General features: G+C 41.4%; 2 protein-coding genes across 2 annotated transcripts in view; both read left to right on the forward strand.

Annotated features, from left to right (window-relative positions):
* The first annotated feature begins 1,493 nt into the window (after positions 1–1,493).
* Positions 1,494–14,094, forward strand: kif4 (kinesin family member 4). Its single transcript, XM_083564314.1, has 31 exons — positions 1,494–1,770; positions 2,022–2,145; positions 3,134–3,248; positions 3,365–3,555; positions 4,038–4,127; positions 4,234–4,400; positions 5,242–5,336; positions 5,416–5,535; positions 5,653–5,828; positions 6,516–6,577; positions 6,661–6,793; positions 7,189–7,247; positions 7,334–7,439; positions 7,530–7,655; positions 7,750–7,935; positions 8,020–8,123; positions 8,489–8,633; positions 8,706–8,816; positions 9,192–9,275; positions 9,380–9,493; positions 9,828–9,983; positions 10,559–10,656; positions 11,134–11,263; positions 11,482–11,652; positions 11,801–11,920; positions 12,010–12,087; positions 12,197–12,289; positions 12,408–12,569; positions 12,868–12,990; positions 13,080–13,199; positions 13,562–14,094. The coding sequence occupies exons 2-31, from the start codon at positions 2,023–2,025 to the stop codon at positions 13,754–13,756; spliced, it is 3,753 nt and encodes a 1,250-aa protein (XP_083420440.1). The 5' UTR covers positions 1,494–1,770; position 2,022; the 3' UTR covers positions 13,757–14,094.
* Positions 14,095–17,200: 3,106 nt separating this feature from the next.
* The window catches only part of ammecr1 (AMMECR nuclear protein 1), a 31,337-nt gene continuing 24,776 nt past the window's right edge, over positions 17,201–23,761 (forward strand). Inside the window, exon 1 of the mRNA XM_083564407.1 lies at positions 17,201–17,891. Within this exon, the coding sequence (XP_083420533.1) occupies positions 17,350–17,891 (542 nt within the window). The 5' untranslated portion in view covers positions 17,201–17,349. The remainder of the gene's footprint in view (positions 17,892–23,761) is intronic.

Consider the following 23,761-nt stretch of genomic DNA (forward strand, 5'->3'; position numbering starts at 1 on the left):
CCACATTTCAGAAAAATGAAGGACTCCTAACACATATGCATTGACTGATAGTGGTCAACTGGAGGTTGAAAAGGTGGGTCTTAAGCCTTGATTTAAATTCAGTCAAATTCAGTGTGAGGATTTTATATTAACAGAATCTGGTTGACAAGCAGTATATAACAATATCATCAGCATAACAATGATAACTAAAACCATGTCTACGAATGATGTTGCCAAGCGGCTAAATGTACAGAATGAATAGTAGTGGGCCAAGAACAGAGCCCTGTGGGACACCCTATTCAGTATATAACTGAATATCATCAGCATAACAATGATAACTAAAACCATGTCTACGAATGATGTTGCCAAGCGGCTGAATGTACAGAATGAATAGTAGTGGGCCAAGAACAGAGCCCTGTGGGACACCCTGTTTAAGTAAGACAGTAGGAGATTTGGAATTGTGTATGGAGATGTGATATTGCCTGCCCTTGAGATAAGAGGAAAACCAGGATAGTGCAGAGCCTGATATGCCTAATTCCACTAATCGTGAAAGTAAAATCTTATGACAGACAGTGTCAAAGGCAGAGCTGAGGTCTAATAACAGAAGTATAGAGAGACTACCTGAGTCTCCAATGAGTAAAAGATCATTAACAACCTTTACTAGCGCGGTCTCCGTGCTATGCTGCTGGCGGAAGCCAGATTGAAAAATATCTTAGAGGTTGTTACCAGCTAGGAATGACTGCAGCTGAGAGGCCACAGGCTTTTCCATGATCTTCGATACAAATGGCAGGTTGGAAATAGGCCAGTATTTGGATAAGTCTGCCGGGTCCAGATTAGTTTTTTTGAGTATGGGAGTAACAGCACCAGTCTTAAGTGACACAGGTACAGTAGAGGAGATAAATGACATATTAATAAGGTGGGAGATGGGGGCAGAAATCGCTGATGTACAGTCTTTTAGCAGGAAAGTAGGTGCAGGATCAAGAGTGCATGATGGGGAGTTAGATTTTTGTATTAGCTCAGTGATTAAAGAGGAATTGGTTAAGGCTAGGGTTGTCATAGAATTAATAGTTTGAGATTTCATATGCTTATTCGGTAGTTGGTTCCTCACCAAATGTCGCATACAAAGTGTCTAGCTTACCCTGGAAATGGTTCAGGAAAGAGCAGCACATGACCATGGATTCAGAGTCACTAAGGCTGTGCTTTGGTGCTTGAGTCAGTTTATTAATTGTGCTAAATAACATTTTGGGCCTATTGCTTGCTTTGTTAATGATGCTGGAGATATAATAGATCATAGATAGATCAGTGTGCTGAGAGTCACGTTCGAGTCTTTTCACATAAACTCAATTGATTAAGCAAAAGCAGAAATTAAAATAGGAACATTATAGTCATAATGAATCATAGTTACATCATTGCATAGATCTATCTAATCTCTGCAATGGCGTAATACATTTTTCGAACTGCAGGTGGCGGCAAACTCGAGGCTCGACGCGGTCGGTGACGTCATGACACAGAGGCGGAGCTCTTCGTTTGAAAGTGGCGGGTGAATTGAAAGAAGCTGCTGCATCTGTAGAGGGGAAACAAAATGGCGGCTTGTGGTGTTTAGTAGCTGGGGGTTTATTTTAGATGACAGGAGACGCCCGGAGTTTTGTTCTTTTTTTTCATAGTTTTTTATTTTAATTATACTGCATTCAAGTTTGTTTTTAAGTCCCGTTGAAGTCAAAACGATTCTGACGGAACATTTGGAGAAAGTTTGCTCCAGTGAGGCGTCTTCAACAAAGCGGTTTCTCTCAGGTAGGTTCTGAGGAAAGCATTTAGCATCCTGCTAGCTGACTAAAACTATATGATATTGCTATTTATAATTATTGAAAGTGTTTTCACCTTTTAAAATTAACGAAAGAAAAGCCGAGTGAATGTATGTGAATGAATGTGGTCACTAGAAGGAGGTCAGTATGTTTATTATCTCCAAAACTCTTATTTTTTTACCATCTGAAAGAAAAGAAAATCAAAAACACGTTCATTTTGTGTTCTTTGTGTTCTTTCAGAATGACGAAGGAGGAGGATAAAGTGATTCCGGTTCGTGTTGCTCTCCGCTGCCGTCCTCTGGTTCCCAAAGAGCTGAATGAAGGATGTCAGAGCTGTTTAACCTTCACCCCTGGAGAGCCCCAGGTCTCGTCTCACCTCAACTCCACACACTGGGCCACATTAATAGCAACACCTGTATGCCTGGTCATACCTGCAATTATCTTATCAGCCAATCACGTAGCTGCATTTATGTGCCCTGGAGCTCTGTCTCAAATCTCACTTATACACTTCTGTCCAAAAGTACATTTAGACACCTCACGTGTCAACAAAACAAACGCCTCATTGCATTGCATCCGCTCGTATGTTGTTCCTTATAGAATTTAATATCCTCCTTTTAAATATTTTATCTCTTGACTAATATATAGAATAAGGGTTCTCTCTCTCTCTCTCTCTCTCTCTCTCTCCCTCCCTCCCTCTCTCTGTTTTTCTCTCTATCTGTTGATCTAAAACAACTGTTTTGATACATGTCCACAGATCCACAGTTCAAATATTTACAGTGAAGTGCAGATCAGTGATGTACCTTTGGGTTACTCATTTCCACAACTCTTTTTACACTTTTATTTGTCCCACAATGGGGAAGTTTCCGTTTTGCAGCAGCCAAGAAATGTGCAAATATGAAGCAGAGACACAAACACATACAGTACAGTAAATAAATACAGAAAAAAACAATAGCAGTTACACTTTTCTTTATTGCACATAAATATAAATGATTGTTATTCAGGACTGATAGAAGGCGAGTGTGAACACAACGGGTTTCGGAATGGTGCGGGAAAACAAAAAACATCCGGCGAGAGTCGGCTCGGCTGGCGGAAACGCCTTGGTGATGAGAGAAGGTCAGAGGAGAACTTTTCAGGTTAACTGGTAACTCAAATAGTTATTCTTTAGAGTCATAGTGAGCAGAAACGTATGCCTGAAGCATCATGCGTTCATGTGGAGCAGATAAAAGAGGCAAACAGACAAAAAATTACTGGGATTTATGGAGACTGATGCGTGTAGGTGTCGCCTCAAACCCCAGCTGTCCTCCAGTCACCTGTCTGAATCATACTAGCATCCTTTTTTTTTTTACGTCCAGGTGGTGGTGGGTAACGATAAAGCTTTCACGTACGACTACGTGTTCGATCCGAGTACAGAGCAGGAGGAAGTGTTCAACACGGCCGTGTCTCCTTTACTCTCAGGCCTTTTCAAAGGTTTGTACCGATTTCCTTAGAGGAAAAGCCCTCGGAAATGGGCGTGGCTTCTGGGAAGTGGCTAATAATGTGTAGCTGTGTAAATGGTGTGTAATGACATGTGTGTGCGTGTGCAGGTTATAATGCCACGGTGCTCGCGTACGGTCAGACCGGCTCGGGGAAGACGTTCTCCATGGGAGGTACCTACACGTCTGCGCAGGAGGATGAGCCCATCGTCGGAGTCATTCCCAGAGTGGTCCGGAAAATCTTTCAGGAAAAGGACAAGAAGGCAGAGTGCGAGTTCCTCCTCACTGTTTCATATCTCGAGGTATGATGTTCCTTTAGAACATCTCAAGGTGTTCCAGCCTTCCTATCTCAAATTTTTGAGATATCATGTGGTATGAGGAACAAACCTTTAGAGGAACCAGACTCAAAAGGGAACCCATCCTCATCTGGTTGATGTTTCTGAAGTGGGAGATGGTTCTGAAGATCCACTGTTACCTTATGGATCTTTAAGCTGTTTATGTTGAGAAACATTCTCAGGTTTAGTGGTCTACAATTAAACAGAGATCCTAGATAAGAAAGGGAGATCACTGGTAATTGGAACTGTGAATTTTCTAATTAGGGACAGGTGATCTTCACTTTCTGGTCGAATAGAATCACAGTTTGGTGGACTTGTAACTCTTATGAAGTTTCACAAGTAAGAAATGAAACCTGGATTGCTATCCATTATTCAGGAACGTCCTGAATCTCACTCATCGCTATAAAATGAGTCGGTGTGTAACTGATCTTCCATCGACTTTATTACAGATTTACAACGAAGAGATTTTGGACCTTCTGTGTACCTCAAAGGACAAACCAGTTATCAGCATCAGAGAAGATCCAAAGGAAGGCATCAAAGTGAGCATGAAACTTCAAACATTAGAAATAGCTTTGATGATTGATTAGTCATGTTTTATTATATTTGAGTAATTCGTTCTAAGTAAGCGGTTCTGTGGTGCTGCAGATTGTAGGTCTGACCGAGAAGGAGGTGTTCGCTGCTAAGGAGATGGTGGGCTGTTTGGAGATTGGGAACTCCGCTCGTACCGTGGGCTCCACGGCCATGAACGCCGCTTCGTCACGTTCCCACGCCATCTTCACCATCAGCCTGGAACAGCGCCGTGGATGTGACAAGTGAGTCGGATACACACTTCTGTCGTGTGACGTTTTCTGTGATTTTGCGCCTTATTGGATCTAAAAAATTAATAAATCAGCAGCTCTGATATCTGCAACAAAATATGCTTTTTTTTTTTGTTTTTTTTTTTTGTTTTTTGAGATTATTGTTTCTATAGTAACAACTAAGACAAATTATTAATAGTTATTATTATAATTATTAAAAGTGGTTCGGTGAACGTCCTTGCTAATGCTAACACTAGCTAGATGCTACGTTATTATTTTAATAGGCGGAGCTTTTAATAGGACAGGACAAATTAGAAGCCAGTTTCAATGTGAAAATCGTTAGTTATTGAAATGAAACTCTGCCCATTTCATCATTTAGAGATTTTTTTTCCCCCAATGCACATTTAAATAGAATCTAGTTGGTGTTTGTGGTGTAGGAGGAAGAACAACGATGAACACAGGATGATGCTGGTGTAGGAAAATAATAAGCGACAATGTTTAAGTGCAGCTCTGAAATGCATTTTAATGGAGATTCTCAGGATGGAAAGAAAGCAATGATTTCAAGATCAGTCTTTGGGAAAGCATTGGATAGATCTCTTATTTATTAACATAAATATGAGGGAGGTGGTACCTCAGTGGTTAGGACATTGGACTCTGGATTGGAAGGTCAAACGTTCAAATCCCAGCACCACTGAGCTGCCCCTGCTGGGCCCTTAAACAAGGCCCCTAACTACTCAGTTGTAAGTAAAAAAAAAAAAAAGGCCAAATGCTGTAAATGTAAACTTCTGTGTGTGTGTGTGTGTGTGTGTGTGTGTGTGTGTGTGTGTGTGTGTGTGTGTGTGTGTGTGTGTACTAGGAACGATTCGGTGGTCTCCAAATTGCACTTGGTAGATCTGGCTGGATCTGAGAGGCAGAAGAAGACTAAAGCTGAAGGAGATCGCCTGAAAGAGGGTGATGAGAGAGGGATCTGAGTGTTTGTTTTGGTCATGTGATCGCAGCTGTATGTTTACCTCTGTGTTTTATTGATCAGGAATCAGTATTAACAGAGGCCTGCTGTCTTTGGGAAATGTGATCAGTGCACTCGGGGATGAGAGCAAGAAGGGCACGTTCGTACCCTACAGAGACTCCAAGCTGACTCGTCTTCTGCAGGGTGAGGGTCTTTTTGTGTCTCTGATAACTGTTATAAGTGTAGATGGATCTTCTGTGTAGAAATAAATATTGCTGTAGCTGTGAAGTTCTAAATTGGTTCTCCTCTGTCCGTTTGAAGACTCCTTGGGAGGAAACAGTCACACCTTAATGATCGCGTGCGTCAGTCCGGCCGACTCGAACATCGAGGAGACCATCAACACGCTGCGTTACGCAGACCGCGCACGCAAAATCAAGAACAAACCGGTTCTCAACGTGGATCCTAGAGCTGCTGAGATGAAACGGCTCAAGCAGCAGGTACTACAGAGGGAGAAAGTGTTCTGGAGCAAGTGACTGAGATACTGTGTAGATAAATGTTACGCCGTGTTTTAAATATTACACAACTCCTGACCATGTCATCAGGGCATCAGGGTTCCTACATGTTTTGGTATAAAAAAGGATTGAATTTGATTTCAGATCTGGATTAGTGTGGGGTGAGGAGGGGAGGGAAGGACAGGGGAGGGGAGGACACCAAGTAAAAAATATTTTGTTTTTGTTTATAAAACAAAGGTTACACTTGCACTAATCCGGATACATTTTTAAAGCACTGTTTTCGTCCGAAAACGTTTCACGTCCATACCCTTTGTTCTCAATCTTTTCACAAAAGTTGCTCGTCCACACTAAAACGTTTGAAAACGCTCACGTCCCTGTACTGCGCATGAGCAAATTGTCTCTACTAACACCCTTGTGGCTGAATGAGTACAAAACTTAGTGGAACATCTTCCCAAAAGAGTGGCGCTCACTATAACAGTGCATAGCGACTAAATTGGAAATGACCTTATATTATATTATAGCGAAGTGTAGTATTGATTTCAGTACTTCTGAATGCAGTACAATCCAGATGCACAGGTTGCATGGACGGAGGCTGTGTTTACCATATATGGCATTTTGAGGGCGTTTCTTTATGGAAATTAGTTTAATTAATTATCCTTCGTTGCTTCGCAGGTGCAAGAGCTCCAGGTGATGTTGCTGCACGCTCGAGGGGGCGTGGCTCCTGTACTTTCAGGGTAAATCCATATACGATTTAGATGAAAAAAGAAAACTTGTATGTACTGTAGAAGTGGGTAATAAAATCGTGTATGTCGTGCAGGTCCGAGGAATCCGGGAACGCGTCGAAGATCCTGGAGCGCAATCGCATTCTGCAGGAGCAGAACAGCAAGCTGAGTCGAGAGCTGAGCGAGGCCGTGGGACAGACCGCCCTCATGTGTGAACGTGTCATCGTGGTGCGAATTTAACATTTTTAAGTGTGAAATTTATTCTGCTCGTCTAAGACATGTATCATAAGAGAAAGGAAGGGTTAAGATTTTGGAATTCTGATCAGAAGGTCATGAGTTAAAATCCCAACACCACTAAGGTGCTACTGCTGGGCCCTAGAGCAAAGATCTAAAGAGCTCTCCACTGTTCCACTGTTGTTTGAATGAGAATTGTAAATTGCTCTGGATAAGGGCATCTTCCAAATGGGATTAAGAAACCAAATAAACTGGTTCACGTATTTGCAGGCTTTGTTGGTGGCTGAGCTGGTTTAATGGTGCGCTTAAAGTCCACAAAAGACCATTTTTACAATTTCATATCCTTGATTTAAAAATTTTTTATTTATTTATTTATTCCCTGTTGGTAGACGGAGCAAGTCAACGAGAAACTTCAGAGCAAACTAGAGGAACTGAGGCAGCATGCTGCGTAAGCACCAAGTAGCATTGATTAGTGATTATTACAAAAAACTGTATATATCTGGGGTGATGGCTGTATCTATGATTTTGGCTCAGGTGTAAAGTGGACCTTCAGAAGGTAATGGAGACACTAGAAGATCAAGAGCTGAAGGAGAATGTGGAGGTCATCCGAAACCTTCAGCATGTCATCCTGGAGCTGCAAGTAAGTGTGTCGGAGATGGTGAAGAATACCCGACTCAATATTAAGTGTGTGTGTGTGTGTGTGTGTGTATTAAATGTGTTGTTTCTGTAGCATGAGAGTGCAGGGATCGCAGCTACCATAGACGCCATGACCTCGGGCAATTCCACGTCTCTGGAGGTCGACGCAGAGGGTAACTGTGCAGATACGAGCCGCAGTCCTGCCTCTGGATCACCTCTGGTACACTTTTCATATCGAGATGAACTGCGTAGCTTTTTATTAAATATGCTTTGCTGTACAGTTTCAGGAATTTTTTTTTCTTTTTTTTCCTTAGGCCAGCAGTTCTGAAGCTCAGCACAAGGACTCCTCTGAGACGTTCACTACCCAGCATGCTCTGAGGCAGGCTCAGATGTCAAAAGAGCTTATTGAGCTCAATAAGGTTCTTGCACTTAAAGAGGCCTTTGTCAAGAAAATGTGCCAGAATGACGGTCACCTGGAGCCCATACAGACGGAATATCAGGTAGCACATTGCACATGTGAAATGTCTATTCAGTATTTCTTTATTTCTTTGGGAGACATTTCTAATTTATCTGGGCACTTTTAGGAGAACATCAAAAACCTCCAGTCTGAAGTGGGATCCCTACAGAAGGAGAAGGAAGATCTGATCCTTGCACTGCACTCTGCTAAGAAAGATAACAATCAAGCAAAGTGAGCAAACATGCTAACAATTCAGCTTGTGTGATATTGATGGTAATATTAGTCAGGAACTGCTTAATGGCAGAGACGATCATCACAGCAGCTCATCTGGATGTTAAGGTGATTCTGCAATAGTTTACTGGTTTTACTAATAACCATAGTAACCCGTGTTATGTAAATTTTTGGTTTACTGTGACCGAATGCAAGCATGAGCTGCAAGCCTGGTTAGCACCATGTGGGCGGGGCTTCTTATGGTGTTTGTTAAATATCAGAGCAGTAAAAAAAAAAAACCACTTGTGCAGCTCTGCTATAATCATACGCAATCCTACTGAAGGTGCTGCGCCCAATTCTCCACACTTCCCTCTATACCTGAACAGGTTGAGTGAGCAGCGCAGGAAGAGGTTACAGGAGCTGGAAGGCCAGATGTCCGAGCTGAAGAAGAAACTCCAGGACCAGTCCAAGCTTCTGAAGCTGAAAGAGACGTCAGTACGCAGCGTCACTAAGCTCAACCAGGAGATTCAGGTACGACTCTATACGATCGAGCTACAGAATCCAGTATTATATATTGTTTTATAAATCCGTGTGTGTGTGTAGGCTATGAAAGCTCAGAGAGTGCAGCTGATGAGACAGATGAAGGAAGACTCTGAGAAATTTCGCATTTGGAAGCTGAAGAAGGATAAAGAAGTTTTGCAGCTCAAAGAAAAGGTTTTTTTTTTTATCATTTTTAATAATTAATTTTTTTTGCAGTTTGTGGGACATGATTGTGTTAAACAGAGTAAATTCTTGTAACTCCTGTCCTAAATATCTAGTTTCTTATTTGCTTAATTTGTTGCCACAAAAACAATCATGTACGATAAAATTTTTTATACACAATAACCCTAATGTGTTTCTTGGAACTATGGAACTCATTAATAAATCATTTGGTTCACACTCTGGCCAAAAATATTGGGACATCAATCTTACATGCAGGTGTCCACAAACTTTTGGCCATAATGTTAACCCGAGCTGTTGTAAGTTCAATGAAACGGCTTCTTTTTTTTTTTTTTTTTTTTTTATGAAATATATTTCTGTTTGCTGCAGGATCGTAAACGTCAGTACGAGATGCTGAAACTGGAACGAGACTTCCAGAAACAGGCGAATGTTCTGCGACGCAAAACGGAGGAGGTAACGTTTCTGCTCAAACTAAAGCAGACATTTGTCATGCGTTGGGGGGGGGGAGCTGAAACTGTTTCATCCTCGTGTGTGTGTGTGTGTGTGTGATCTTTCAGGCTGCTGCAGCTAACAAACGTCTGAAGGACGCTCTTCAGAAGAGAAGCGAAGTGGCCGAGAAACGTAAAGACACTCAGAATCGCGGGATGGAGGGAGTCGCAAGCAGAGTCAAGGTACGCCAAGATCCTAAACACACACACACACACACACACACACACACACTCGAGTAATATGTTCAGTATATCTTCACAATTCACTAAGGAAATAAGGAGCACTGGACTTGATTTTATCTTTTTAAAAAGTTTTTCCCCCAAACTAAGAAATAGAATATACATACAAAAATAGTGCATAAAAAATTATTCATGAAATATAATAAATATATATTTTTATTACTATATTTTTATGTTTGTCATGGCAGCATTTATTCTCTCTCTCTCTCTCTCTCTCTCTCTCTCTCTCTCTCTCTCTCTCTCTCTCTCTCTCTCTCTCTCTCTCTCTCTCACAAAGACCTGGCTGCTGAACGAGGTGGAGGTGCTGGTGAGTACAGAGGAAGCTCGACGCCACCTACAGGACCTTCTCGAGGACAGGAAGATGTTAGCTGAGGAGATTGTACAACTCCGCCAGCAGATGGATTCTGGAGAAAAACCGGTTGCTAAAGTCCGCGTGAGTATTTTTCACTTTCCTTCTAAAGCTGGTGAACAAACAGACCGAGAGAAAACAAACGAGAAGAAACTAAATTAAATTAACTTTGATTTGTCGCATACACATTCATACAGAGCGTGACATGTGATACGCTTATGACTGTCCAACAAATTAAATTAATAAGAATAATTATAAAGGGAATAAAAAAATTTTAGATAGACATATTTTCTTTTTTACTATATAATTATGTATATAATTTACACATGGGGCACTGTTTCCCCACGGACCATTTGTTTTTGCCGCACCACCCACTAAAGTTTAGTGTTTTAATGCATTTAATTGCTGTTTTTTCCCAGTCCCCCCCCCCCCCACACACACACACACCTATTTGACCTGTTTAGAGCACTACACAGCTTAGTGCCTGAATGGAAGAACTGGGAGAAAACAGCAATTAAATGCACTTAAATAGGTTTAGTTTTTAATACTTGATTAATTGGTAAAATATTGACAGTAGTCCAGATTTAAAGTGTCATGTACTGGTTTTGAAGTGTTCCTGAGGTGTGCCGGTCCAGTGTTAATAAAGTTATTCTCCACAGCGCCGCACCCTGACCATCTCTGAGCTGGAGGGAAAAGGAGAGCTGGAGGCTTCCATCAGTAAACAAGTGGACAACCTGGAGACTGAGATGGAGCTCAGGTCAGATACACTGAAACTACGAAACATGTGGCTATAAATGTATAATATCACCAAATATACAGCGATTGGTGCGTGAGCATGCAGTATTAAATCTGATCACTTGGGGCCATGACTTTCTGAGAATTTATTGCCAGGACAACGCTGTTTATTAAAAGTGTTTAAATCTGGCTGCTTATCAAAACATGGAAAATATCTATTTTCTTCACCTGGCAGCCGGTGTGAATGTGACCATGAAATCAATCGCAAAGGCTAGTTTTTCAGGTCAAGGACCCCTAAAGTGATGGGGCAGGGACCCCTTGAATACAGAATGTGTTTTTATTAAATATCTATCTTTTATGTTTTTTGTTTAAAAAAAATATATATATATTTTCAACATTAATTAGACCCATAGGCTTATCAAGCATCATCACCGTGCTTTTGGATAAATAGCATCCATCAGACATTATTGACTGTAATCGCGTCAGTGTCTTCGTGTAGGAGTGCTCAAATCGCCGACCTTCAGCAAAAGGTTCTGGATGCCGATAACGAAGGCCGAATGAAGCAGCGCTGGGACTCGATCACCACCATCTTGGAGGCCAAGAGCGCCTTGAAAATTCTCATGTCTGAGGTAAGAAAAAAAAAACCCCACTCCCATGCTCCAGATTGTCACTTAGTAGTCTAGGATGAAGGGAAAACTTCAGCAGCTGATGGTGATGGACAGAACCTGTTATTATATAATAAGTTTTTTGCAGATCAGTGTGTCTGTGCTGAAATCTTTAAATCTGTGATCTGTATTATATTATTGTATTGGTGTTAGTTATTGATTCAGCATTGAACACATCGTAGGTCGTGGTGGCCAAGACGGCAAACGCGAAGCTGGAGAGCGAGCTGAAGCAGGAACAGGCCAACCACGTAGACCTGCAGAAGATTCTGTGTGATGAAAGGAAGCTGATGTCTACCATGGACATGGAGCACCAGAGACACCTTGTAGACCTCGAGCAGAGACACCAGGAAAAGGTAGACTTTTTTTTTTTTTTTCAACTTTCACTGTGGTTCTGTTCAGATCTGGTCTTAACGTGTGTCCTGCGTTATTCTGGTGGTGAGCACACAGCGTCTCGGACTGGTCATGAACCCGTCACCGACATTGATTTGGTTCTTTTTGTAGGTTCTTTATCTCCTCAGTCAGCTACAGAACAAACCCATGAAGGAGGAAAACCAGCAGGAGGAGGAAAAACAAGAGACGTCGAAGAGAGAAAGAGAGCTTCTGCAGCGTTTGAAGTTTCAGGTTACTGTCAAGATGTTTTGGGTTTTTTTTTGTTTTTGTATTAAATATGAAAGATTTATTTTATTAATAGAATTATTAACATTCCACAGGAGGAGGAGCTCGAGAAGATGAGAGAACTCACTGAGCAGAACCAGAAACTCCTGGAAGAAACGGAACAATACAAACAGGTGGAGATGATGTAGGAATTGATGATGATTTTGCTGGATGTATGAATGTCACTCAGCATGATGTAAAACTATTTTCTTTTGTTTGTTTGTTTGTTTTTAACGAGAACAGAAGTTACTTATGGTTCAGTTGACCAGCGCAAAGAAAATACCGCCGGCTGTAAGCGAGTCACCGGACACGTCGTTTGAATATATTCCTCCTAAGGTAAGAGAGTAAATCTCATACCCTCTCAACACGATCTTCAGTCTCAGAGTCTTGAGATTTGCTCAGACGTGACGTATACCACGTTCCAACTTCCTTCCTGTTTTGTTTTTAATCAAAGCCGAAATCCAAAACTTCCACGGCACGAGCACCTCTGCAGGAACCCACCATCGACCTGGATGAGCTGGTGTCTCCATCGGAGTCTGAGAAGGAGGAGGACGAGTGGCGTCCAGAGAAGAAAGAAAGGAACAAACGAGGCTCCAAGAAGTGTAAAATGACCGGGGTGAGGAGGAGGACGATAGAGAGAAGGATTAGCTTTTTTTTTTTCTGGTCTACTTTAACAGTCAGTTGTTGTTGCTTAGCGACAAGAAATTACAGCTAATTTCTAAAGATGTCGTTTGACGGAAGAATTGTTTATGAAGATTTTTTTTTTTACATTTATTTATAATTTATAAATGTAATAGTCATGTTTTATCCCTGTTAATTTTCCTTATAAAAATCACTCACATGTGCCCTCTAGTGGATCGTTTCTGTATTTGTTTTCTTTTTTCTTCCTACTCACGTGTTTGTGTTTTGCGTAGTGCGCGTGTAAGGGCCGATGCGTCAACAAACTGTGCCGCTGCCGCAAAGGGCGACTGACGTGCGGCGAGAACTGTCTCTGTGACCACGAGAAGTGTCGGAACATGGACAACCGTACCAGCATGGTGAGAAACCGCAACACCGCGGCCGTAACCGTAACGCAGGAAACTGCTCCATGTGTTTATTAAAGTCGATCTATCGCTCTTCACTTCAGGAATTTGCTGAGATAAACGAAGCCTCCAAAAACTCTGTTACGATTCCTGAAGACCCCATGGCTGTAAGCCCTCGAGATGCCACCTTCTTCAGACCTCCTTGTGTTCCACCAACAAACAAGGTGCCCCCCCCCCCCCTTCTTTTTAATTACTGAGTCATGCAAGCATTAAGATCAGATTTGAGATTTTCTCACTGCTGTCCAAATCATGCTACAACTCTAACAGTGGATTTGTGGATTCCTGGGAGAAACCTGGCCATGCCCATAAGCGCACAGATATAATACTGATTGTGAAGTTATACCATGATGCACTTTTCCTGAAATATTGTGATGTTTTAAAATACCTTATGATTTTATATCTTTGTGATATAACGACAATCCGAGATCAGGAAGGAATTCCAAACATTTGGAGACATTTCTGCTGTTTTATTAAATAAAGTGCATCTTTTTCAGTGACATTTTTATCGTTCTTTTCTTCCTTTTAGGAAATCGGAGACATCAGTAACCTGTCGTCGGTTCTGAAGCTGGAGAAGAAGCCGGTTCTGGCCGATCCGGACAGCGAGAGCGAGGAGTCCGAAGAGTCCGTCATGCCCAGCTTCCTGCGCAAGAACAAGCGAGGACTGAACAGCTTCAAGAACAGCTTCTTCTCCGGCTGCACTCCTGTCCGAGAGGAATCCTGAGGCAGCAGGAACACTCACTCGTCCCTTTCACCTTTCTCTTCTCTTCCTCCTTCATGTACATGTTGTCTTCTGCGTCTGATCATCTTTGTGTTAAAACGTCTCCTGTCCGTCTGTTTTTGTGTCTTTTAACCCGAGCTCCTGAAATACTAATTTTGCTACTGTAACATTTTTTTTAATACCTTTTTGTAGTAAAATAATTAATAAAAGATTTTTTTGTTGTTGAAATAAACCCATCTTAGACATTTTTTTTTACATTTTGGATTATCCGGAGTTCTTCAGAGACGTTTCTGAGATGATCTCAAATTATAAATAGATTTCAATAAAATGATTCCAATGTTTTTTCTGAGCTTTATTTATTTCTATCGGTTTGCAGATTTTTTTTCCTTTATTTTCAGAGGGTGAATGGAAAGTTCCTGAATGTGTGGTTCCTACACGGTGAAGCACAGGTGGAGGTGTGAGGGTGAGGAGGTGCTTTGCTGGTGATTTAGACAAATTTGAGGAATTGAGTGATTGAGCCCTGCATTGGATGACCTGGCCACCGCAACCGCCCTATCTAAAGCCAGTTGAGAAGGTTTGGGATAAATAGGATTGGAGAAGGAAAAGCAGCCAACACTCACTCAACACCAATAGGAACGCCTCGTGATTGGCGGAAAACCACTCCAGGTGACGATCTTGAGGCTCGCTGAGAGAATGCAAAGTTGTCGTCAAAGCTAAATGTAGCTACTTTGAAGAATTAAAAATATAAACATATTCTGGGTTTAACATGTTTGAAATAATTCCAAGGATGTTCTTTCTTAGTTTGGATTATTCCGTATTAACGTGCAATGTTGGAAATGAACGGAATGCCACTAAAGGAGAAGGTGTGTACACACTAGACTGGTACGGTAAGATACTGGGTCTGAGATCATGCTACATCTTGTTCTTATACGTAAGGTTTTAGATTAGCCAAAATTTCACAGCTGGAAAAATACCAACCTTTAGCATTAGCCTATGTGGTGTTACTTGAGAAACCACACCAGGGTCTCAGCAGCATTCTCATCATAGAGACATTTAAAAAATATCTAATTAATGACTGTATTTATTACATATTTCACACTTGTGCTTGTGTGTGAACATTCCCACACAACTGCTGCCTGATTATCGAATGACATCAGAGCTGAAACTACACACAAAGGGATTCAGATGTTTGTAGTGTTATTAGTTGTGAAATTCTCGTGTGTAGGAGAAAAGGTCTAAATGAGTAAATCTGGGCAGCAGGGTGTCAAGATGATGTGATGAAGGTTAAACTACAGGTGGAGCATTATGAAGTGAAGGTTCAAAAAGTGTTACTTTTTGGCCAGTAGGTGGCGCCGACAGTAAATTTGTTTCATAGATCCTGAAGAAGCCTATTGAGTTTTGGGTCAGGGGGTAAAATATTTGCTGAAATGCAGCCTCACGTCCAGAGTTCAAGCCCCGGTATCGCCAAGCTGTCACTATTGGGGCCCCTTAGCAAGGCCCTTAAACCTCAGTGCTCCAGGGGTGATGTATCATGGCTAACCCTGCACTCTGAGCTTCCTCACAGCTTCCTAACATCATTGGGATATACGAAGAAAGAGTTTCACTGTGCTGTAAAGTACACGTGACACGTGTAATACACCTTTCTTTTCTTCTACGCTTTTTTTTTTTTAGTTTCCAGAGAATCCTTTAAATCGTTTTTTTTTGTGAACAAACATTATGGACCAGATGGTGGCGCTACAGTGGCGGCAGCTCAAAGCTTTAAACTTAGACTTTTCCAATCAGTGTGCAAAACTACAGAACGGCCACAGAAAACAGAAACCCTGGTCGGAAGAAGACGATGGAGGAGGAGGAAGAGGAGGAGAAAGGTAGAAGAACAGACAGGTGCTTCCACACCTTTGGTGTTTGTGTTCATCAGCACATGAACCTTTAAAGACAATCACACTTTAAATCTGTACTACTGTCAATATCTATGAATTTTTTTATTTCTTATCCCCATTTTTATACTTATTCCACCTGCTGACTCGCTGTTTTGACAACCGCCCCCCCCCCGGTCACAACCACGCCCCCTCTCCCGGAAACCCCGCCCACGGTCAGAGCCCCGCCCGCGCACCGCCGCTCTTCTTCCCCCGTAGCCGCGGCTGAGATCCTGCGCAGGCTGCGTACGGATCAGCCGTAAACTGCGCGCTGGATGGCGGTGGGAGCAGCAGCGCTGTAGTGCTGAGTGTGCTGCAGGATTCACGCAAGGAAACCTGGATCCTCCAAAATACAACACAACAATACAACAGCAGAAACCCGCAGCTGTTTTTATATGGAATACTGAGCACAGCCCGGGACTGGACCGCGGGTAATGGACGGCTTGGTTTGTGTCCATGTCGTGCACATTGGAGGGGAAAATGCGTCCTGATAGAAGGGGGACAGAGATCCGGCTCACCGGGGGAAAACTTCTGAGCTCGGTTTGAGCTGCGAGGTGGGTGGAAACAAAACGGAGGAGCGGGACCAGAACCGGGTCGGGTCACTGACGAGCTGAGAGATGACTCGGAGGATTGTGTGACGCCGAGAGAGAGAGAGAGAGAGAGAGAGAAAGAGAGAGAGAGAGAAACTGCAACTGCGTCGCTTCTCGGTCCTCGCGCCTCGAGCTCATCTGACTCGTCTGTTTCTAATCGGAACCGGCAGCGACTAAACAACTGACAGGACGCGGTTCCTGTCTGTTCGGTCTGGGTCTGGTCTCGGGCGGTGACAGACAGACAGACAGACAGACAGACAGGAGGGGAGTCGAATGGAACCTGCGTGTTCGAGCCCCCGGATTCCCGCACACAGCGCGTAGACGGTGCAGTGCGGTTCGGTGTCTGTCTGCGGTGCTCCAGCATCCGCCTTGCGCGCGCACGTCTTATCTTTTATAATTATTATAACAGATTCTTTGAACGGGACGCGTCTGGGCCTGATGAACTGATAGAAAAAATGATGAACTGATGAACCTGGCATCCGAAGGAGGTATTAAACAAACCCAACCCGGCGACGACCCCCACCCCACCCCATCACCCACCCCTTCCTCCTCCTCCTCCTCCTCATTTATCCGACTGAACGGATCGGATCGTCGGGACACAGCTGGAGCGGCCCTTCTGCGAACTCTGCGTAAGGCCCTAGCGTAGCCTACGTTCTCTCCGTTCCCGTGTGTTTTCTCCTCCTCCTCCTCCTCCTCCTTATTCGCTCGCTGGGATTCTTTCTATCTTTAACACACACCGGGTGACATTGCAGAGTCAGTCGGAAATCCTTTCCCTCCCTCACCCCCTCCCTAATTTTTTATTTTTTTTGTTTTACGTAAGAAGAGTGGTCGAGTACGACCCGGAGGGAGAAAAACAAATAGTTATATATATATTAAATATATATATATATATATATAGAAGGAGAGGAAGGAGGAAAAAGGAAGAAAATCAATTAATCAATCAATCGATCAATCAATTAATAAATCAATAACTCTTAATAAAAAAAAAGAAAAAAAAACGGTGAAGGTGGAGCGTCGTGCGTCGTACGTCGTGACGCAGTGGGACTTCTACGCGTGGTCGGCGTTTGGCCCCGCCCTTCCCGCCGTGACGGCGATGGGTCGGAAGCGGTGTGTCGGTGCAGATTGTTCGAAGATGGCGGCCGGCTGCTGCGGGGTGAAGAAGCAGAAGTTGTCGGGATCCCCAGGAGCAGGGGGTCCCGGCGGGGCGGGCGGTGGGGCAGCCGGGACCGGGCACTGCGGATCGGACTTGGGGATTGGGTCTTCGACGTCGACGGTGGTGGCCGGCAGTGTGAGCCGAGTGAACGGCCTCGGGGGTCCGGGGGGCAGCGGGAGCTGTAGCAGCGGCGGTGGTGGTAGTAGTAGTAGTTGTAATAATATTGGAGGTGGTAGCGGGAGCAGCAGCGGCGGTGGTGGTGGCAGCAGCGGATGCAGCAACAACACAAACACCGCTCTGTCGTCGAATACGGGAGGCTACAACTCCAACACCGGCCTCTCCCCGAACCTCAGTCCGGGCTCGGGCTCGGGCCGGAAGATGGTGGTCTCGGCGGAGATGTGTTGCTTCTGTTTCGACGTGCTTTATTGCCATCTTTACGGATACCAGCCTCCCCGAACACCCAGGTTTACAAACGACCCCTAGTAAGAAAATCTTTATAATATTTAAATATGATGTTTGATAGTAATTTCATTCAATTTCTCCTTTTTGTTCTTTTTTTCCTCTTCAAATCCCACAACTAATGATCCTCTTCCTCTTACACTCACACACTCGGGTTTACTTTATAATCCAACATCAGGATAAACTTTTAGTGTGTGTGTGTGTGTGTGTGTGTGTGTGTGTGTGAAATAAACACTACTCTACTACTCTCTCACACACACACACACACACACACACACACGGTTCTTTTCTTTCTTTCTTCTCTCCTCCACATGCGAGTCTTTTCCTTATTAACACCAATACACTCATTTATTCAGATCTTTAATCACTTTTAAACACGAACTCTTCTAATTAAACTCATTTAATTCGTACAAATTTCTTACCGCATATTTGTTTTGTATTATTAATATAAATGTTTAATCTGTTTATTATCTTTAACCGAGCGCTTTCTGTTGATTTACTAACTGATTTATATATTGTACATTATTTTTATCTTATAATAGATTTAATTGTGAATTAAATTAATGATAGGGGCACTGAATTATTTCGAATTTAATTTCTAAATCAAATGTTTTTTTTGTATTTATGTTCAACCCTTTTTTAATTACTGCTGGTTGGATTTTTTTTATTTTTTTTAACATTATTGTTTCGCGAAATAAATGCAATTAAGGGTTTTTGGTGTATATATTAACAATTTAACTCACATTTATTGCCTTTATTACATGTTTGTATCGTTTATTGATCTTTTTTTAATCGGAAGTTATGATTTAGCCACACGGCTAGCTCGGCTAGTTCTGCTAGTTCGGCTAGTTAGCATCCGTGTGCTAAGCCGCTAACAAAGCCCGAGTTGTTGAGGGGGTTTGGGTTTTTTTAATAAAAGAAATGTGAAGTTTAAAGTCGAGATTTCAGGCTGGAAATTTACTGTTTATTGACTTAAATGTTAAAATTAACTCTTGTGATAAAAAACAACAAAACATATTTAATGTAGTCCATGTTTTAGCGTGAACTTGCTTTGACCAGAATTATTAGCTTAGCCTTTCTTTCTTTCTTTCTTTCTTTCTTTCTTTCTTTCTTTCTTTCTTTCTTTCTTTCTTTCTTTCTTTCTTTCTTTCTCGCATGTAATCACTCCTTCATCTGGCATTTTTTTAGTTCTCTTTTTAAAAATAAACACTTTTGTTCTGTTTTATGCTGAATATCGTAAGTCAGGGCTTTTTGGTGTAAAATATCGTATCGGGGTTCTCAACCGTTCGTACGATACCACAATCACGGTTATTGAAGATATGTTGGTTTTAGCATCATATCACCTGCTTTCAGCCTGGGTTTTAATTTTAATAAATCAGAACTTTGATCAGAAAAAATGCTTTATTATAGCCAAAGTGTTTTTACCGAACCCGCAATCTGGTAAAGTACAATTATAATAATAATGCAGGGTCTGCAGGGTATTTTATAAAAAAAACAAGATAATTTCCACGTGTCAATTTCCTGCACCTGTTTCACTCTTAGTCAATAAATGAAGCTTCCACTGTGCATTATACTGAAGTGAGTTATGTTTCATTATATATGTAATAATTGTAATGTAAATGTAATAATTGGATTATATTATTAATCATATGATATATACGTTACCCACAATCCCCAGTCGGTGGAAAAATCGTCTTGTGTGGAAAACACACGTGTTGCAAAAAAGGGTTGGGGGGTCGCTGCTGTTAACGGTCACGTCACGCGCGTATTACGAGTCTTTCCACAAAGTGTCTGGTGCACAAGTCTCCATGACAACGCTATTGTTACCATGGAAACAGACACGTAGTGAATTATTTGTTCTTCTTTTTTCGGCTTTTCCCATTAGGGGTCTCCACAGCAGATCATCCGTCTCCATACCCCCCTGTCCTCTACATCTGCCTCTTTCAAACCAACTCCTTGGTCTTACTCTTTTCTTCCTTCCTGGTGGCTCCATCCTCAGCATTCTCCTACTGATATACCCCATGTCCCGTCCCACTAATAAACTCGTTTCTAATCCTGTCAATTGTCGTCAATCCCAATGAACATCTCAACATCTTCAGATCTGCTACCTCCAGCTCCACCTCCTGTCTCCACACAACATCTCAGGTCTCACCACAGTCCTATAAACTTTCCCTTTCACTCCTGCAGATACTCTTCTATCTCTAATCACTAATCCACAAACATCATAGTCCATGGAGACTCCTGTCTGACCTCACCCTTTAACTTGTCCATCACTACTGCAAACAGGAAAGGGCTCAGAGTCGATCCTTGATGCAGTTCCACCTCCACCTCAAACCAGTCTGTCGTTCCTACTGCACACTTCACTGCTGTCACACTGTCCTTATACATGTCCTGCACCACCCTCACACACTTCTCTGACACACCAGACTTCCTCATACAATACCACAACTCCTCAATTGCAGAATAAACCACCTTACACCACAGATTTGTCTAAATTGTTCCGTTTAAAAATGCCATTTTTGGCATGGAGGGAAAAAAAAGGGTGTTTTAATATGTGGCGAATTTAGTATTTATTTGTTATTTGTTTGGTCAGTCAACACATTTAAAAAAGCCTGTAAGAAAGTCTCTATGGGGATGTTAACTTTAGCACTAATCTGGGCATCTCTGGTCATGTTTTATAGATGAGCGGAGGCAAAAAAAAAGGGGGGGGGGGTTGGGAAAAAGCAGGAGCAGGTTCATGTCTCTGATTTGAGGTCACTGATATTACAGGTGTTTTAGTCGTTGTATCGTCTCTTCTTTTTTTAGAGACGGACTGACTTTTTCCTGTCAACGGCCAAAAAAAAACCATGTTCAAGTAAATGCCGCATTACAGTCAAAGTGGCTGCAGTTCCGCTCATTTATGATTTGATAATATTGAGATAAGTGAAAACCTTTCAGTTCAGTGAAAACACTAATTTATTGGACCTGATACAGATGTTTGACTGAACAGCTGTACACATGTAACACATTGACCTTTAATGAGAGATACAAAGTGTTACTTTTAAAATCCTTTTCAAACTGAACTTTTCTGTATATTTAATTTAATTTCTCATTTGTTGCTTAAAAATAAGTTATGTGAAATTAGACATGAAATCTTCTGCACATCAGTTCAGTTACCCAGAAACAAGCTGATCATCGTGATAACCTCCATCCTGTCACGTCCATCACGCAAAACCAAATCCAATTACAGACCTTTTCATTTCAAACGATTTTGATTTTATCTGATTTTCTCAATGTTTAATGTTTTAAATAATTTATTTTCTGTTTAAACTCTTGTAATTAATTAGAGCAATTATTTATTTGTTTATTTATTTAACTTTTTTAAGTTTTAAAAATTTAGTTATTTATTTACTTAATTTTAAATGGTCTTGTATTTATAATCTATATTTACTTGTTTATTGCTTGTTTATTTTGGTGCTTGTATTTTTTGATACTTTGCTATTATATTATATATCGTATTAAAAAGATATAAATTATTTTAGTTTTATTTAAATAACTTTTTTCCGTTTTTTGCTTGTTTCTTTACCTTTTTATATATTTATGAATTTAATGACCAACATTAAAAATGAAACACGTGATCTTTCACAAACGTAACGAGCACAGCGTAGGAACAATAAATGTTTTGTTCACGTAGGAGGACGATAAATGCACCGGCGCTGTACACCGTGTTTTTTTTCTTTTTCACGTGATATTAAATCGGTAACGCGGAGCTGCTCGTTCATTAATAAATATTTATACAGGTAATAAACAGGTGTGGGCGGAGCCTAGACTCTGAACAACTTCTGTAGACTGGGATTCTCTTGGAAGTTGTAGTTTTTTTTAAATCATGAGGTCATTAAACTGTTCTTTTTTTTTTTTTTTTTTTTTTGAGATGCGACATGAATCATTATTTATGTTTTTAATTATTTAATAAATGTGTGAGCGAATCCCAGCTGTTTCACACACAAACGCCAGTTTGTTTATTTTACACACTGTTGCTGTGCGTGTGTGTGTGTGTGTGTGTGTGTGTGTAGGATTGCATTAGTAAGCTTTACACAATATAACCAAAAGTTTGTGGACACCCCAGCATAAGATTACTGTTTTTTTGGACATCTCAGTCCACATTAATCCACACTTGCTGTTCTAATGAGCTCCACTCTTCTGGGGAGATGTTCCACTGCAGTCTGTGGAGACTCATTCAGACACAAGGGCATTAGTAAAGATTAGTACTGATGTAGATGAGAAGGTGAGGAGGTTTAGAGCTCTATAGCAGGAGATCTTCCACATCATCCATCCCCATGTAAAGGAGATCTTCATGCTGCTGGCTTTGTGCACAGGGGCATCGTCATGCTGGAACACGTTCTGGGGGTCTTTAAAGACGTTCTACATAATTGTAAAAAAAAAATAAATAAATAAATAAATAAAAAACACTTTTCTATATTAAATGTAAAAAAAAACCCTTCTGGCTTTTTAATCAGTCGTATCCTTTTTTCGTTGCCAATTAACACTTGATGATTTATTCGGTGATGAACTGCTGCTTCAGATGCGAAAAATGTTTGTTTTTGTAAACAAACTGTTCACAGTGGTAGTAAATAGTTTATTTTTATAGAATAAATTGACCGAATTTACACAGTACAATAAAAAATAATAAAGTTTAGTCTTTCAGCACCTTTATTTATTTATTTATTTATTTATTTATTTATTTATTTATTTATTTGTAATTGTGTTTATAAATGGTTTAATTGATCGTTTAGGAAGGTATAATGCGGCTGTTTGAGTTTTTATTGAGGTGATTTTTATCTTGAATATATTTTGGTGTAAACATTATATACACATATAAACGATATTACGGTTTATATTTAGAATATTAGAATTTATTATTCTGTTGATTTTTGATCTTAAAGTGAGTGTACATTGTTTCGGATATCATGTTCCATCAAAGTATCGCAATATGATATTTCTTGTTGTATAGCTCCAACCCTAGATTAAATATTCGGATGATTTCAAAATGATTTTTATTTCTCCGAGCTGTTATCATCCTGTCTGTGCATGAGATGCCCCATCCTGTGCAGGTCACTATTCAGCCTGCTCTGTGTGCTAGAGGACACTTTCATGGCTCTGAATGAACCCCAGATGAAGAGGAGATGATGGAGTCTGCAGTCATGAAGCTGTTTTATTGTTCTGACGTGAAAGAAAACAAAGTGCTTCAGTCAGCGATTCAGAGTGTTTACATCACCCCTGTTCTCACACATCTAACCACGAAAACACACACGTCCGCATATCGAGCTCGATACGCACACGTTTCTGCAGATTTGCACTAAACGCTCAGGTTCTTCAGAAACCTGCTGCAGATACAGATATGCCGTCACACTCCGCCCTCTGTTGTATAAAACGATCCGTTATGATTCGCCTCCTGCCTCCATCTCAGATTTTCACCGTGATGTATTGATCTTTGGTCACGTGTCTGTGAACACGTGATAGAAGTTCTCAGGTCAGCTGGATGAACTTTTGGAATGTGGTGAAATGTGAAACCTTTAGAACGTGTGTTTCCGAGTTTCTCTGTTCTTCCGCATGAGTATGAACTGGAAGTGAATCTGAGGAAAGGCGGTCGTTCGTACGAGTCTTTACGCACGAATTTCAGATCGTAGACACACACACTCACACACACACTCCTTAAACAGGAGACAGGAAGCGCAGAGCCATTGGCCGAGAGCAGGTCATTTGATTGGTTTAGATGCAGAGGGATTTCTTGAATTAGTGCTCTATTTATAATCTACGAGCTCCAAGCGAAGAGCTGAAGCTTCAACAGCCATGGATCTGTTTTTCTTCTCGATCCTTTAGACATCACACCAAATTTCTTTCTGAGATCGAGTGT

The sequence above is a fragment of the Silurus aristotelis genome (assembly GCF_946808225.1).
Source record: "Silurus aristotelis genome assembly, chromosome: 16".
In the NCBI taxonomy this organism is placed as follows: domain Eukaryota; kingdom Metazoa; phylum Chordata; class Actinopteri; order Siluriformes; family Siluridae; genus Silurus; species Silurus aristotelis.

What these genes read in the sequence shown, in the direction of transcription:
- kif4 (XM_083564314.1), top strand. Translation starts at nt 2,023, where the DNA reads ATGACGAAGGAGGAGGATAAAGTGATTCCGGTTCGTGTTGCTCTCCGC. An exon ending in GTGGCTCCTGTACTTTCAGG is followed by an intron (nt 6,578 to 6,660) that starts GTAAATCCATAT and finishes TATGTCGTGCAG; the next exon opens with GTCCGAGGAATCCGGGAACG. An exon ending in TGGACAACCGTACCAGCATG is followed by an intron (nt 12,991 to 13,079) that starts GTGAGAAACCGC and finishes TCTTCACTTCAG; the next exon opens with GAATTTGCTGAGATAAACGA.